Genomic DNA, 16,875 nt, shown 5'->3' on the forward strand with positions numbered 1-16,875 from the left:
TTTCTTTGTCTGTTGCTCTTTCTCTGTGCATCAGCACGAAGATGGGGGTCGCAGGTCTATGATGGGTGACCCCTCCAAGCTGCTGACTCATTACCATGATGACGCCAAGACCATGTATGAGGTTTTCCAGAGAGGACTGCATATATCTGGTGGGTAGGATGTGAAGTGGAAACATTTATACACAAAGCTGGAGAGAGCTGGAGCATGCCAACTTTCCACGTTACTGGACTGGCACTTGCAGATTGGCCTTTACATAAAGGTTTTGTGCTCTTAATGACCACTCAAAGTGCTTCAGACTTCAATGTAGCCTCTGTTCCTCTAGAGTTGCTCAGCTTTTCTCATAAAGAGTCATACCTCTTTTTTTCATTCATGTTCTCATGTACATTTTATAAACCACAGGTTTAATAACAAGTAATGCAGATGATAGAAGAGGTTAAAACATGTAATCTCACTAAATACCACTTGTAAAACTGACATGTAGCCATATTAGTGTCATTCATCCCTTTCTGTCTGTACTTGTATTTACTAATCCTGTCTTTCAATCACCCGAAGACTCTTTAAAAAGACTATGAAGAATATGTCCATATACATTTTACAGTGTATAACATAGGCTGTCATAATCTCAGATTTTCACACTGCCCAAAAATCTCCCTATTTATGTGTTGTTAGTATTGTGTTACTTTAAACAAAATAATAATAAAACTAAACACGAGCCGTGACTGTAAAACGTTAATGAAAATTTAAAACCTCAAAGCAGAGCAAGGAGCTCTTACAGCTCTCACAATGAAATAGATGTTTTGTTTTGGCACTGTTTTCACATTGATTACAACATAATTTTAAATGATCTAATCTTATTACAATATTAGATTTCCATTTGCCCAATATACAAAACCTGGTTTGGGGTTTTAGCTTTCCAGAGACCCTGATGAAATAAACATCTGTAGCATACTACAGTACAACATAAAGCAGGCTATAAATGTAAGAATGGAAATACAGTTATCTGATCTGAACTCAAACCGTGTTTAAGCTGCCAGACTTGCAGTAAAAATTTCCCACACACGCAAACACACAGAAGTGTGATACAGACAGCACAGTGTGACAGTGCAGTTGTCTGATTGTAAAACCTCCAATCATAGTGTTTCTCTGCTACTGGAGATAAAATGAATCCTGTGGTTGCCAAGGCGATGGCTAGCGTTGCTAACGGTAACAGTGTCAGGGCTCATGGCCAGCAAGTTTAAGACACATAATTGAGTGACTCACAATGCAGAGATATTGCTCAAACCACACCTGCCCCACACTTGTCAGAGTGGGCTCTTCGATAATTGGCCAGATCGTACAGCCACAAGAAAATGACATCAGTTGGTCTGAAGTAGAAATGAATTGTTTTAGTCAGTTTGTCTAAGGCAGTGATAGTCAAGCAGTCTGGGTATTTCACAACTATTTCAGAGATTAGAGAATTAGATCGATTTTATTTTGAACATGCAAATGTAACTGAAATAACAAGAGAAAAAAAAGCAAAAAACAAAACTTAAAAATCATCAAGTTTTCATGTATATATCTATGTCTACAGAATGCCTGTGCTCGAAATTATTTCTGCATTAGAAAGGGTTATTTTCACCTTGGTGTGAGCCTGAGGTGTTTAAATTACTATTAGATTTAAAAACCTTAATGATGTTTATGTCCAGTCACATAAGTTAATCATTTGTTTGTCTCCTTTCTGCGTCCAACAGGTGATGGACCTTGCTTAGGCTCACGACTCCCCAACCAACCTTACAAATGGATGTCCTATAAGGAGGTTCGTGCCATTCAGGGGACATGTTTTTTCCCTGTAACAACAACAGCTGAGAGGAGAATAAAACAGGGTGACCCCTCAAAGGGGAAAAGTACCAAATCCTTATGCTACAAAATGCTTCCAGACTTCTGATAAAGCAACATTTATAGGAACTATTTTATACATTATAGCTGCTCAAGCATGATTTTCTGCACCTCACACTTCTGATGCCAAACATAATCATTACAGTCTTTGTAATGGCAGTTGATTGACTACAGTATAAACTGTGCAGACTAGTCTGTCATGTGCCAGTGTAAGACTACAGTCAGATGACGTTTGCAGCATTTACACTGCAGAGACTCTGCAGCACCCACTCTGCCTTAAAACCAAATTTGGTACCATCAAGAGCGCTACTAAATAACTGCAGTCTGCAAACCTTGCTATATATAGATATTGACTGGGCTAAACAACACTTCTACTTTATATGTGCTATAGGCAAGTACTGCTTTAAGTCCAAGAATAGATCCCACACTATGACTTACTTTGTCTGATGTTAACTGGCATTTTTCAGATCAGATCACTATCATGTCTGCCACCCTAAGTTGGCTAAGACGTTAAGAGAAATGATTGATGCTATCCTGCTAGAGCAGACTGACTCTATAACTGCTGTTCACCTTCCATCCTGCAAAATCTGCACAGCACACACGAAAGCTGCAAGCTACTTTGCAGAGGTGCTATTGTTGTTCGTATAAGTTGCTGAATAAGAATATTACTCTTCAACACAGCTAAAGACTTTGTCCCTGGAGGTGAGGTTTCAATTCACATACTTAATGTAGACACACAGAAACAATCTAAAAATACAAGTATGATTATATTCGGAAGACCTGAAATGCAGAGTACATCATTGGCAGGGGTGTAAGGTGTGATTGGCCACCGATGTGAAATAGCTCACCACTTCAAAAGCAGCACGTCCCTTTATTGATTTCTTATACTCTGACTGCTTGCTAACCGGATACACAGCTTTAACTTATATATATATATATATGAAAAATTAAATAACTAAACTATTTTTGTCCCACTTAGTCATGACAGTAACAAAGAAGAATACGGCTGGGAGTTGTGTTTTGGATCTTTGTTTTTTTGCCAGTAAATTTAGATACAAGGTTACCAGTTAATCAGTTTTTATCCTGCTCATTAATTTCTTTCATAAACAATAAAAAAAAATTACATTCCTCTATTTATTCCATGTTTATGTAAGCAGTAGAGACGTTTTTCCACAGCCAGTCCTGTATATTATAAAATTTCAGTCTCCCATCCCGCGTGTTAGTTCCAAGAGCAGGAGATATAATCACTTATGTCATGACTCAGCGATGACTGTGGACCAACATAGATTAAGATAGCTATACAAGGGTATGATATTATTTCTTATAAATATAAAATCAACCAACTGACTGGGGAAAAAAGGGAATATATTAACTACAAAGTCTTGGTCACTTGTATTATACTGGCTGATTTCAGCTGCATCTTCAGGGCCATGTATGAGCACTGGTTTGTATATAATAATTACACTTCCACCGCCTTCTGCGCTTCTAGGTGTGTGTGTGTGTGTGTGTGTGTGTCTTGGATATGCCAGTGATTGCAGCACAGTTGGCGAGACATGTGGAAATAGTTATTAAAAGCAGAATAACTGAAAACTTCCCATCATCCAGTAAAGCAGTTTCAGGTTCCAACAAATCTGTGAGCACAAGACACTGGCACTCTCTTGGAAAGTCACTGAAGTAATGCTGGTAGCTGGAGGGAATTTTCTGTTAAAAGCGATGTCAAAATCTACAATACACATGAGATATACGACACCCTGTTTATCTGTGACATCATCGTATTTTACAAGAGAAAAGTGGGTGGAATTTTTTTTTCTTTTTTTTTGTCATTCACTCCAATTTCCAGGATGTCAGCCAGGCAAATCTGGACTTGTCTTACAGACTCATTGAGAGACTTAAAAAGCACTGTGAATTTTTTTTTTTCTAGAATGGAAAATAAGGTTTGCCTTAGACCTTTGCTGAAACACGAAATCAAGTGTGTTATTATGTAAGTTTCCACAGCTGTATTAATCCCCATTTACTGTGATGTCTTTCACAATCATGGTAATTTGTAGAATGTGAATCATCAGTATACACAGCAGAATATTGCTTTAAAATCAAAGTGTGTTTCTTAACTCTCTCGAACTAAAGAAAGATCACTAACACAAGGTTGGGTTTCCCTTTTTTCCAAAATTAGAGGTCAGTTTATTTAGCTAAATTGCACAATACTACCAGAAGCTGAGCAAAGTTTTTTTTCACTTGGAAGATTAGCTCAGGATTTGTATGGTTTTGTTCCACTTGGTCCAATCAGTTCTGACTTTTTATTTTCTTCGATTGAATAGGTGACAGCCCGGGCAGAGCATCTGGGCTCAGGCCTTCTGCACCAGGGATGCCAGCCCAATCCGAATCAGTTCATAGGGGTGTTCGCTCAGAACAGACCCGAGGTAACTGGCACTCTTTTTGCTCAATCTTTGTCTAATCTGCGTGTAGCCCTAATTTTAAGTATATGAACTTAAAGTTATTGAGGTTTTCAAGTGCAGGATAAAGTCCGACCTCAGATTGTATTCATTTATTTGTATTTTTGTTCTGTTTGACTGTAGTGGATCATCTCAGAGCTGGCTTGCTACACATATTCGATGGTGGTGGTTCCCCTTTATGACACGCTCGGCCAAGATGCTATAAGGTTCATCATAAACACTGGTAAGAACACAAACATGACAAAGACTGTAATGACTTCACAAGCTTTGAGTAGGAAATGTAAATTTAACAGCTGTCAGTCTGCAGGCTAATAATTGTGGGGCATTGTGAGACATATTAGAACATGTGTGTGTGGATTTTTTAAACAGGAACTCGTATCAGTGTGAGCCGTAGAGCTCCCCTCACTGGTGGCTGACTGCATCTTTGTCACATTCATACAAAGTGCTACTTCCTGGATTTAAGCTAATGTGTCATTAAAACATTTGGTAATTGTTACAATAAGTAATTCTGTTGCAAAGGAACAGATGATAGGAATTTCATGTGGTGTAAAAGCTAGTGCTTGAAAAAAGAAAAGAATATATTGGAACAGTAAAATCATCATAACTTTAAAAATAACATATGTATTCAAGATTTTACAGCAACCCAAATGATAGCTCTAAAATCGATTAACGGGATTATTTTTACTTTGAACCCTTCTAAATTCAAGATGTGACCAAATTCCAACTGATTTCCAACTCCACATTTGTTTGTGTTCCTTTTTATTTCTTACTTTGATGATGTTCACACAAGGGAGCGTGTGCTCTTGTGTGCTTGTTTCATTTCAGCTGACATCTCCACAGTCATCTGTGACAAAATGGACAAAGCTCGGGTGCTTTTAGAGAATGTGGAGCGGAAGGAGACCCCCGGCCTGCGAAGAGTCATCCTGATGGACGCCTTTGACTCTGACCTCGTGGAGCAAGGCAAGGGCTGCGGTGTCCATGTGCAGGCCATTAAAGAAGTGGAGGTAAGACATGTGGGACTCTGGTATGCCTGTGACACGGCACACCATATGTATGTCAAGTATTTAGACTGAGGAGTGCTAATCTATTATATATATATATATATATATATATATATATATATATATATATATATATATATATATTAGGGGTGCAACGATACACAAAATTCACGGTTCGGTTCGATACTTTGGTTCGATATTTTTTCGATACAAAAAAAATGTTCATGCCTTTTTAATTTGTCATTTATTAAAATTATAAATATATATTTTAACTCAAAAGTACAGTTTTTAAATTTAACCCTAACCCTTGTGCGTGTTTTTTATTTTGACAGCGAATGCGCACCTGCGGACCACTTATGTGCAGCCCTGGTTATTTAGCTCGTCATATTGCAGCCACAGAAATTCTTTTGTCCATGAAACCATAAAGCTGCACTTTCTTTTTGCCTTATAGTCTGATTTGTCATAACTTCTCCGTTTTGTGGTAAGCTTTTCTTTGGCTGTCACTTCTTCACCCTGACCTGTCTTATTTGGCTCAGCAGAACTAAAATATATATCTGTGTGTGAAGGTTCTCAGTCATCCAGGTCATCGTAGTCAAATATAAATCCTGCTGCTTTTACACACGCACTCACATAAGCTCAGCGATTCTCTGCGCGATCAACCTCTCACATGTTTAAGCTTGCTGCGGGAGATTTCACTTGTCATGTTTGCACAGTAAGCTAACGATTGATAAGACGATGTCAGAGGAATTGGTGCACAAATTATCATCACTCACAGATCAGTGCTGTCGCTCTCTATACACAGTTCGCACGATTGCAAAGTGAAAGCAAAAAAACAAGCGCAAATTCAAACGCGATTTCAATATGTCACATATTGACAGTGGCTCACCGATGCCAATGACATAATTACCCAGCTACATTTCTGAAAGAATGCAAAAGCATTGACATATATTTTTCCTTCCTACAATAGCCCGACGGGCAGGGCAGAGATAGATTTTGGTTGCCCGACTGAAAAAAATCGCTAGCTCCGGGACGTCGGGCTAGCTATATTGCGAGCCCTGTATCTGATTGAGGAATCACTCATCTTTGGAAAAGAGAGTTTATTACAGAGAAATGTCTCTTTCCAAAATAAAAGCTATACTATCCGCTTCTTCTGGGCTATATTCTCAGCAGCATATTAAACGGCTGTCTAAATGACTCGGCTAAAGTTAGTAGCATGCTTGCTTGTTTTTTTTTCTGCTTCCACTTGTCTTTGCACTAGGATGATGTCGGCGTAAATGTGCAGTCATATTCGTTGTGTTCCCACTAGTGCTTTCAGGTTAATCTCGTTGAAATGACCTTAACGCCACAACACGGCAAATCTCCTTTAACGAGCTACCGCCGATCGCCCCACGCACGGGGCTAGACGGCCAACACGTTAACGAGCTAACTGCGCTAACACACTAGTTCCCACCCATGTAATTGAGCATTGCATGGCACATCCAACATACTGTTTTACTTTAGTCCATGACTCGCTTACCTTCAGGGTCATACGTCACATGAAAACCAAAATAATTCCAAACGCCAGATCTGAATGAGGGTGGGGGAGGTCCATGTTGCAAGGAGAGCTTAACTTCTGTCTCGCTAGCTTGCCCTGCGCTCTTCCTTCTGACGATGCTGTCTGTGTTGAGCGCTCAGTGAATCTGCGTTCGACTACTCCGCCTAGGCTGCACTGTCGACCCTAGGCTATTCCTCCTGAGAATTCTCAGGAAGTACAGTCTCTGTTGGGCCTTTTTCAGCAGCTCGGAGGTGTTCACACTCCAGGAAAGGTTCTCCTCTATATTGACTCCCAGGAAGAGCCCCCCTCCTTTGCGGGAGGGGGGCTCTATATATTTAAATAACTTGATACCAGTATGACCCACATTGATTATTACTTCCTTCTTTTCAGCCATGCACAGCTGCAAATGATTGGGGCTTATAGCCTAATTGTGGTAACCGCTGCAGGCTCTTTTACAGTGTAGCAACCTGGATTTAGAAAAGTCCTCAACAGAACTCAGAAGACATTAGTCCATATTATAGGATATCACAATAAAGCTATAATGTTTAAGAGCATTATACAGTGATTTAAAGTTGCTTTCACATTGTTTCTTTACAGGCCCTGGGTCGAGATCACTACAGAAAGCCTATAGTAAGTAACTATTTCAAAACTTCTAAAATAGTTTCAAAACAACTGGTTTTAGGCATGCTAGTAAAGTTTGTGGACCAAAATGGGTCAAATTCTGAGTTTGGTTTGGTAAAGCTTGTGTCTGTGAAGGTTCTCAGTCATCCAGGTCATCATTGTCTAAGGGGCTTGGAAAGAAAAGCACCTTCTGTAAAAACCTCTGTAAGTTGCTTGAAGACGTTTCACCTCTCATCTGAGAAGCTTCTTCAGTTCTAAGGTCAAATGGTGGAGAGTCCCAGATTTAAGCCCAATGAGAGTGTCCCCCCTCTGTGTTTAAAGGTGGTTGTTCACAGTGGACATAGATGGCTTCTTTCACTCCTCTTTGAAACCATCTATCTTCTCTGTCCAAAATGTGAACATTGGTGTCCTCAAACCTTTGACCTTTGTCCTTTAGATACAGGACAAAGGTCACGTTGAGGTGGATCTTCTATGTTGTGCCTATAAAGCCACCTCGACGGGACAAGATTCGGCGGTCCATCTGCATCTAAAGGCCATCAGAGGCGGTGGTTTACGACACCAACTGTCTGCCATCTATAATCCAGTTTTGAGATCCCTTTCCAGACGCCTTAACGCCCACTCACATCCTGGGCCTTCTGACCTCAGGAACTCACATGATAGGGTGGGACTAGGTTACATAGTGAGTTCATCCGAAACCTTGGCTGATTGTGACCTACACCCGTTTTCACACCTTGGCTCATGTGATTAGGTAGAGGATCATTAGGGGGTCCATTGTCCCTTTTGGGGTGATACTCCCACAGGGCTTAAATCTGGGACTCTCCACCATTTGACCTTAGAACTGAAGAAGCTTCTCGGATGAGAGGTGAAACGTCTTCAAGCAACTTAAAGAAGTCCAGACGCTTTTCTTTCCAAGCTCCTTCAACTTTTGTAAAGCTTGGCGAGCATCACATGATGATTGCGTGCTATGGCCGTATCAGTCCAGTTCACTTCCCAAGGCCTTGGTGAGCATGGTGAATATTTTTATCGAAGTCATCGTTAGCCAGTATTCTTAAATGTACAAACATTATGCCAAATTAACACTTTTCCCAATCAAAACAACAAAGATGGCAGCTCACCAGCCTCTGCCAAAGCTGACTAAAAACCTGCAGTGATCAGGAACTGCTTAAAAAAAAAAAAAAGAACTTCCAAACAACGTGAATTATTTTAAATCACCTTCTGCATTGCTCAAGCATCTCCATTTATGTAAATTACACAAAACGGAGGCTAAAATGGTTGCAGGATGTCTTATTTTGATTACAAGTGAAGTTCATGCCTGTTTTTAGTACAAAATATCGCATGATCTCCTTTGGATTAACTGCACTTAAGTCTGTCGGGTGATTTGTCTAATAATGGGTTATGTTCACATATGAACACAAGAAGACAGCAACCTATTTTTGTTGGCTGTATCTGTGTATGTATCATAACAGCTCTGACAGTTTTTCATCTACTTAGTGTTGACAGGTAAAAATTTGAACACTGACACGCAAGCACCAGCCCTCTGGCTAACAGGTATTGACCAGTCAAGCTAGTTTTTGCCTTTTGTTCAAAATTAGAGAGAGTGAGGGCACAACTGGGTTGAGCATGCAAAACAGATGCCGTAAAGGGCTGGGTGCCTGGCTACAAATCCACCCTGAGGGCAATTACCAGGTGCACAAAGGCAAAAAAAAGCCCCCCACCCAAACAAAAAAGGATTAACATATGGAAATGTTTGTTTTCTAGACTCACATGCATTGGTTCAGCTTGCTGTTGAGGAAGCTGCTAGAAGTTGATCTCATGACAACCTGCATGTCATCTGACAGTGTTATGTTGTTGTTTTTTTCTTCACAGCCACCATCCCCAGATGACTTGTCTATTGTGTGTTTCACCAGTGGAACCACAGGTAGTAAATGTTTCTGATGTTATAGAAATATCATATGTGTCACATTTGCAGTTTGTGATATAAAAATACTCCATTATTAAGTAAGAAGCATATAGGATTTGTATTCTCATCAAACTGTGTTGGCCAGTGACTCCAGAAGCAGCAGCAGGTCACAGGTAGCGCTTTTTCAAACCTTTCCTGTTAAAAAACAAACAAACAAATAAGGTTCATCTATTTGGACTTATTGCACGGCAGGGAGGTTTATCACATAAACCACAAGTCTTGTGTTTTCTAAGAGCTTTCTGAGTGCAAAGCATGTGCCACTGCCTGTGGTGAATATGAGGAGTGTGACAAGAATGCTTACATTAAAAGCACTCACAGTGCTCGGTGCTGCTTATAAGCCACACGAATAATAAATATAAAAATAAAACAGTGTTGGCCTTTCAAAATGCCTAAACTAACTAACTTTAGATGCTTTCACATAGTATTGTTTAAACACTTAAAGCGCTAAAATTATTCAAAGCAGTGATGTTTTCAAAGCCTTAAAGAGAAAGGTGTACAGGAGACATGATGCTGGTAAGTTATTAAAGTCAGTCCACAGTGCAGTTTATTGTAACTCGTGTTGTGCAATTTCTATTTACTTTACTTTGAACTGTATCATTTACTGTAAACCCAGGTTCTTCATTGCAGCACAATAATCCAGTAGTGAAAGAATCATTAACCCATTCCCCTCCCCAACCTCCTTCATTACATAAATGTCATGGCTTAGGCCACAATGCTCCGTTTTCAGAAGCTTCACCCCACAGCACCATCGACCACTTAAACCAACAGTAGGAGGGAACAAAAACAGGGTCATGTGAGGACCCACTAGTGTCAGATTGCAAATTGCAGCTCCCACATCCACGGTCTGTTGAAAATCCTGCCTCCTGCTGGCGTTAATGACAAACACATGCAGGCACTCCAGCAGAGGATTCGTTTTCCTCACATCACTCTCCGTTTCTTGAGAATTCCCTCCCGCGCTGTTGCGACATCTAGTCTATACTGAGCGTACAAGATTGCTTACAGCTGTTTGAGTCAGCTGACATCTCAGAAAGAGGAACCTTAGTTTCTAATAACCACTCTTTAAAATTGTGAAGGAAGGACTGGGAATGAGAATAAGATTAAGAGGGCATTACAGTAACAGAGAGTACTGTTTTTTCAGTGCTTATTAGGAAATGCCAAGAGAGGAGGAAAAAAATAGGAGAAGTTGAGGTTGAAACTGTGATGTAATTATTTCTATATGCTTTAGAAATAAACCATGCAGTTTGCATGGTTTGTGCAGACTGGCATGTGTTTTTGCAATATTCATAATACTGGATTCTGTTTAATAACCTAATGTATAAGGTGCTGCGTTAACACGACTCGTTTCTGGCTTCCAAGTTATAAATAAAATTCTGCTGAACCAGGTCTTTCTTTCCAAGCCGAATTCCTTTGGTGTTCACTTGGATGACTGTGTGCTCCTAGTGAGGAAATGTGTTGTGGAATCTGTTGGGCAATTTCATTATAAGTTTTTTTCCTTCTGTTCAAACAGGAAACCCAAAAGGAGTCATGCTCACCCATGGAAACGTGGTAGCTGATTTCTCAGGCTTCCTTAAAGTAACAGATGTAAGTCACCCTCTCCTCTCTGAACCTATGCTCAGGAAATGTTTTCACACCTATCCCCCAGTCGTTTATGGTCTTTTGCTCAGTGATTCATTAGCCTGGTTGCAATGTGTTCATTTTCTCGTCCACACAAATTCTTGAAAATCCAAGTTTCTGTGTCAAAATAGCATCTTTAACTCATTTGACTGTGTCTCTTGTGTGTCCTGCAGAAAGTAATTTTCCCCAACCAAGATGACTGCCTCATTTCCTTCCTGCCACTGGCTCACATGTTTGAGAGACTTATTGAGGTAAATGTGCCGAACTGTCATCTGCAATCACACTAATGGGATAGTAATGAGCTGAAGGATGTTTGTGGGGGAGGAGGAAGGAACTTCCTGTAAGAAGTATGACACTGAAGGTGGGCACTAATTACTGTAGGATTGGAAAAAAGGGAGAAAGAAACCACCCCAACTTTTCCTTCCCTGTCATCAGTTTTGCTTTCCATCTCTACAAAAAAAAATTGGCATTCCTGGACTTTATGGGAAGTGAAGGCACGTTACATCATTTCCTAGCCCAGTGAAACACACACACACACACACACACACACACACACACACACACACACACACACACACACACACACACACAGATGACAATCTTCATTAATATTTGTAAAAGCTTTGATAATCAGTAATCAGGTTAGGTTACTCAAAGACAACATCTGCATGCACATGATTTACTATAAAAGCAGCGGTTCCCTGCAGCCTGCAGGTCACTGATAGTATTTCTCCTTTGCCCTGCAGCTGAGCAGACTTTCAAAATACGTTTCTGTGGAATATTAGGACTGGCAACCACTGTAGGGTATTGCAGTAAGCTTTACAAAGAGCCCACTGTCTCCTGCCTGTGGAAAAAACAGTTTCATTTTCATTTTTAGTCACAGTCTTTGTACAGTTACCTTTCTGCCCATCCTTCCACTGGGATGCTTTCTCTGTCTAGAGGTTTGCTTTTCATAGGCACATCTCCCACAAGAAACCCTGGGCATGTTCCTGCCAAGAAATGAGGAGTGTTTTTTAAATTAGGTGTTTATTTACATGTTACTTACAAGAAGCTCTATAGCTTCCTTTATGCTCTCTATGCCATCTCTTTCAGTTACATGCCAGATGTTATTTCAGGCCTTAACTAAAAGCTGACAGCGAAGAGAGCAGTTACAGTGTAGACCTCAGTGAGGTAAAGTGGCAGTAACTTGTGGCCCTTTACTAAGAAGCTCTGAGTGTGTGCTTTTGCTGCTGCTCATTAGTAACTCTGGATTCATCTTCAAGCCTAACAGCAAATATTAAAAGGTGATCAAATCTAAATTAAGTTGGGCAATAAATGTGTAGATTCAACTTAGATCATTTTTGTGTTGCACATGGGTGTGAGCGGTTAGGCTGCATCAGGTTGAACCTGTCTGGTAAGCTGCTGCTAGCAGCACATTTGTAGACAGCGTGAGACTCAGACACAGGAAACCACCTAATCTTCCCAGAGAGCAAATACACCAGATCACAAAATAGAGCTCAAGTTCAAACAGACAAACACAAACACACAGCTCTATATCTGATGCTGGCGAAGTCTCAGTCAAAGAGAGAACACAAGGCGGTCCCCGTGTTTTGCATGTCCTTAGATGGTGTTAGAAACCGGAAAGCAGACACTTGTGGTGCCCTTTTTTTTTCAGTTTGACAACAAAAAGAGGCGCGCTGAGTTGATAGTCAGTTTGTGGAAGTGTCACAATCTGCATATGATCTAGAAAGAAGCATGCGGTGGTGTAGCCGCATGAGAACAAGAACTGCGAAATGAGCTTGAGCATTTAGTAATTCTCTTTCAAACACTTTGTGTATTTCTATGGGACGCAGTTCTGGAACCCAAAAGTAAATCCTCACTGCATAATGAGTCACTTTCTCTGCTGCTAACTATAATTATTAGAGGTAACACAAAGGAGTCATACCTGCACTAATACAGATTGTAGTGTTACATAAAAATAAATCAAGTCGGGTTGTTTAAAGCCACTTGAAACAAAACAAAACAAGGCTGTCCATCATGTCTCCACGCCTCGTCCAGTCTGGACTCATAGTTACTGGAACGATGACATCACACGTGACACTCTCTTCTATTTCACTCACCTTGAACAGCTGCCAGAAAAAAAGATAAAACTCCACTTGGACCAACTATAACTGTAAGATGCTGTGTAAGCACTGACTAATCATAAGTGAGTCATGGGTGCTATTTTTCCCCCCAATCAACTACTTTTTCATTAATACTTCAGACACATTTACCTGATAAGATCTCTGCAGAGGTGTTGCCTGAACATGCCTTGGAGCCATTTTACATTTTTTTATACCCTGTACTGGTGTTTTTACGCAGCTAAATGAAAGTCTTCCACGACTAAAGTCTTTACTACATTATATTTATCATACAACGTGTGTAGACCTTTGTTTGAGCATAGGTTCTGACATAATGAGAGCAAGATCATGTGCATGACAATGTAAAAACACTACCGAAATAAACGTGCAAGCTATGAAGTTCCTCTTTTTGCTAAATGACATTAAATGAGTTGCGACTGTGGGAAAAACAAGCCTTCCGACAAGTATGATGACTGGTGCAGCCAGTATTTCACGCGGGTGCCCCTCAAGGGCCAGTATTTTTTTTTTTTTTTATCAGAATTTACTCATTAGTGATGCTTCCCTTATCATCTGTATTACAGTTAGGTGAATGAGGTATTAAATGTTATAGAAACCTCCCTTATGAGTGTTTGCCAACATTATTTATTGGTAGTAATGTGACTTTATTTTTAATATTTCATGATTAAAGGCTCCACTTTCAGTGCTGGTATTTTGTCTGCAATGATATCAGAAAGTTAGGAGTGTTCATTGCTCAGTTGTGTTATATATGTCTGTCTGCAGTCTGTGGTGTACTGTCACGGAGGACGGATTGGGTTCTATCAGGGCGACATTCGTCTCCTCCCAGATGACATGAAGGCCCTGCGGCCGACCATTTTCCCTGTGGTGCCTCGACTGCTCAATCGCATGTATGACAAGGTGAGATGAACAGATACCAAGACTGCTTTTGTTTGAAGCTGTTGTTAGTTCTGACTGAAGCAACCGGTCCATTCCACTTAGAATTACAAAAGATGTTTGGTCCTGTAACAGGAAAACAAGCACCTAAACTGGCAAATGTTACAGTTTAAATGTGAATGTAGTTTGCTCTAACTCTCCAGCATATACCATTAAATCAAGTCTGCTCAACCCTAGAACCTCTAAATTTCAAAGAGAGCCATTAGGGGGTAATAATGTGAATGGTGGCTATTTGTTGGTATTTCTTGCTAGCAGATAATTTTGCTAATTATCTACATAAATAGCTGGACATGTTTTAACCGCTATATCAGCTGAGACAGGGCTGTCGTCAACTAAGAAATGTGTGTTTTCGCTTTGTTACCAGATTTTCAGCCAGGCAAACACCCCGTTAAAGCGTTGGTTGCTCAACTTTGCTGCCAAGAGAAAAGGTGCTGAAGTCAGCAGCGGGATCATTCGCAGTGACAGCGTCTGGGACAAAATCTTCTTCAGTAAGATTCAGGTAAACGGTGTTTCCAGCACCTAAGCCCTGCGCTACTATGGACAGACTCTACAGCTGTTCTTATAGCCATGCTACATCATATTATATATGCTACGCGTGGTTGTGAAAAAATGAATTATGATCCATTTTGATATCAAAGTTACATTTATACATATGTTCCTGTGTGTTTTTAAAGAGAAACAAAAACAGTTGCATAACTATCATAAACAAGTAGGTTAACAGGACAAGTAGCAGGGAAGGACGTTTACATCCAGACGTACTTCATTGTTGCGTTTAAGCCTCTTGGTATTTGTGCTAGTTATGCAACTTACCTTGAATGTCAGTCATTCCCCTTATTGTTACTACTTATTTTAACCATCCTTGATTAAAATCTCTTAAAATCTGAACTAATCTGCTTCTTCAGGACTGTGTTGGTGAGATTGTGTTTGCATTTTATTAGCCATGCACTCAATGAAACAGTCTTTGTCCTACCAGGTCACTAGTGATTTAATCTCAGTTTATTGAGGTGTGTAAGTAACACTCCTGTGAATTTAAAAGTAAAAAGTCCGAAGTGGCACATGTGAGTAAGGCTAACTTTGCACAATGTCCCGAATTCTTGTCCTCGCATTGTTCGCACGTCATGTGTGAAGGTCAGAATGTGACAACATCCGGACTGGTGCCGTGAAGCTTTGTGGTTTATTTTTAAAACAGAAAATAATGAGCCTTCTGTATTTACAATGTGTTTCTGCAGGCTAGCTTGGGAGGAAGGCTGAGGATGATTATAACAGGAGCAGCTCCTACCTCACCCACTGTCCTGGGATTTCTCAGAGCAGCTCTAGGATGTCAGGTCAGACCCATTAAGTGTGCCCTTATTTCTCTAACAAGCCCCTGTGATATGAGAATAGGTCTAAACCCTTAACCCTAACCATAACTTTACAACTGTCAAGTTTTTTGCTGTCAGTAATTTTACAGATTTTGATTCACAAGCTAACATCTACATTTGCTTCAACATCACATGTTTCTGCGTGCAGGTGTATGAGGCATATGGCCAGACAGAGTGCACAGCTGGCTGCACCTTCACCACACCTGGAGACTGGACCCAAGGTAGGCGACAGTGATTGTGCAAGCATGTAGAAGACAGATCACAAGACAGATGTATCCTTATCTGTCTTTGAAGCACTGAACCTGTTTACGTGACTCAGTTCAAAGGTTTTAAAGTGTTAAAAATGGGTTATGATTTTAAGGAATGACCAACAACCATAAACCTAAATAGATCCCTAATTACAAGTCTTTCACAACTACTTGGCACTGTTAAAAAGCTTAAAACTTTGTGAGTGAGCATGCAGTTTTGAGCTGATGTGATGGCATAGACCCTCAAGGAGTATCTGTTTTGCACCCAGGTGGAAAAAAAGCATAGGCTGAGAGTGTGTGGCAGGCTGAGGAAGAAACGACTAAGGAGAGTACTGTTAGAAAAAAAAACAAGTCTGGAATTGTGAGCAAGACAGGAAGGAAATAGCTGTTAGGTCATATTGCAATAGTTAACACTGCAAGTTTAGGTGATTTCCAACAACAACAAGCTCAAATAAAAGACCAATATCTGCTATAAAGACCCGTTTTTACCCTCCAGATTGGGTGTATTGTGGCTGTGTTATTTTCAGCAGCCAGGCATTGCAGGTAATTTCCAAGTAACCTCTATGCATTCATATATGCGTGAAACTCTGTTCTGATTGGCTGTCTAAGTCAGTATAATGTGGAGCTTTCTCTGAGAGAGAAATATATTTGCTGCACGCAGTTAAGAGACAGTTGAAGCGAAACAAAGTGCTGATTTTCATTTTAATTACTCATTTTCCTTTCCTAGTTCAAAAGTGATTGGAAAGTTTTTCATACATATAAAAAAATATATACACTGTTCCCTTTTAACAGTGCAACACAAATGCAGAACAACAAGAAGACTGTAAAAACAACAAAAGTGACAAGTTAACAATAGAAAAAGAAGGCAGAAAAAAAGAACATGTGCATGAATGCATGAAGCCATGGGCAGGTGTTATGCAGGGGTGCGCGTCTGGATCGGTGGGTGGGTTTGCTAACAAACATAAAGGGTAACACAAAAGTCAAAGAAAAAATTAAAGACTAATATTATTTAAAATGATGTTAAAAACTACTAAAATAAATCTAAATTATACTAAATTTAAAATGTTATTACAGCTAAAGAACTGAACATGAAGCACAGAAAAATAGGCTGATATTATTATTATTATTATTATTACATTATGTTAAAGTAATCAACTCAAA

The 16,875-nt window shown here is 40.0% G+C and overlaps 1 protein-coding gene across 3 annotated transcripts in view; it reads left to right on the plus strand.

Annotated features, from left to right (window-relative positions):
- Positions 1 to 16,875, plus strand: part of acsl6 (acyl-CoA synthetase long chain family member 6) — a 36,867-nt gene that overhangs the window by 14,077 nt on the left and 5,915 nt on the right. For all 3 annotated transcript variants that reach the window (XM_085470764.1, XM_085470765.1, XM_085470763.1), the window contains 13 exons: positions 35 to 149; positions 1,731 to 1,795; positions 4,191 to 4,292; positions 4,449 to 4,548; positions 5,151 to 5,329; positions 7,458 to 7,490; positions 9,348 to 9,399; positions 10,949 to 11,022; positions 11,229 to 11,306; positions 13,935 to 14,069; positions 14,470 to 14,604; positions 15,335 to 15,430; positions 15,615 to 15,687. In XM_085470764.1, the coding sequence (XP_085326890.1) occupies positions 35 to 149; positions 1,731 to 1,795; positions 4,191 to 4,292; positions 4,449 to 4,548; positions 5,151 to 5,329; positions 7,458 to 7,490; positions 9,348 to 9,399; positions 10,949 to 11,022; positions 11,229 to 11,306; positions 13,935 to 14,069; positions 14,470 to 14,604; positions 15,335 to 15,430; positions 15,615 to 15,687 (1,237 nt within the window). The remainder of the gene's footprint in view (positions 1 to 34; positions 150 to 1,730; positions 1,796 to 4,190; positions 4,293 to 4,448; positions 4,549 to 5,150; positions 5,330 to 7,457; positions 7,491 to 9,347; positions 9,400 to 10,948; positions 11,023 to 11,228; positions 11,307 to 13,934; positions 14,070 to 14,469; positions 14,605 to 15,334; positions 15,431 to 15,614; positions 15,688 to 16,875) is intronic.

The sequence above is a fragment of the Copadichromis virginalis genome, linkage group LG10 (genome assembly GCF_057382275.1).
Source record: "Copadichromis virginalis isolate Kocher_CV1m ecotype Utaka linkage group LG10, C_Virginalis_male_GT1.1, whole genome shotgun sequence".
In the NCBI taxonomy this organism is placed as follows: domain Eukaryota; kingdom Metazoa; phylum Chordata; class Actinopteri; order Cichliformes; family Cichlidae; genus Copadichromis; species Copadichromis virginalis.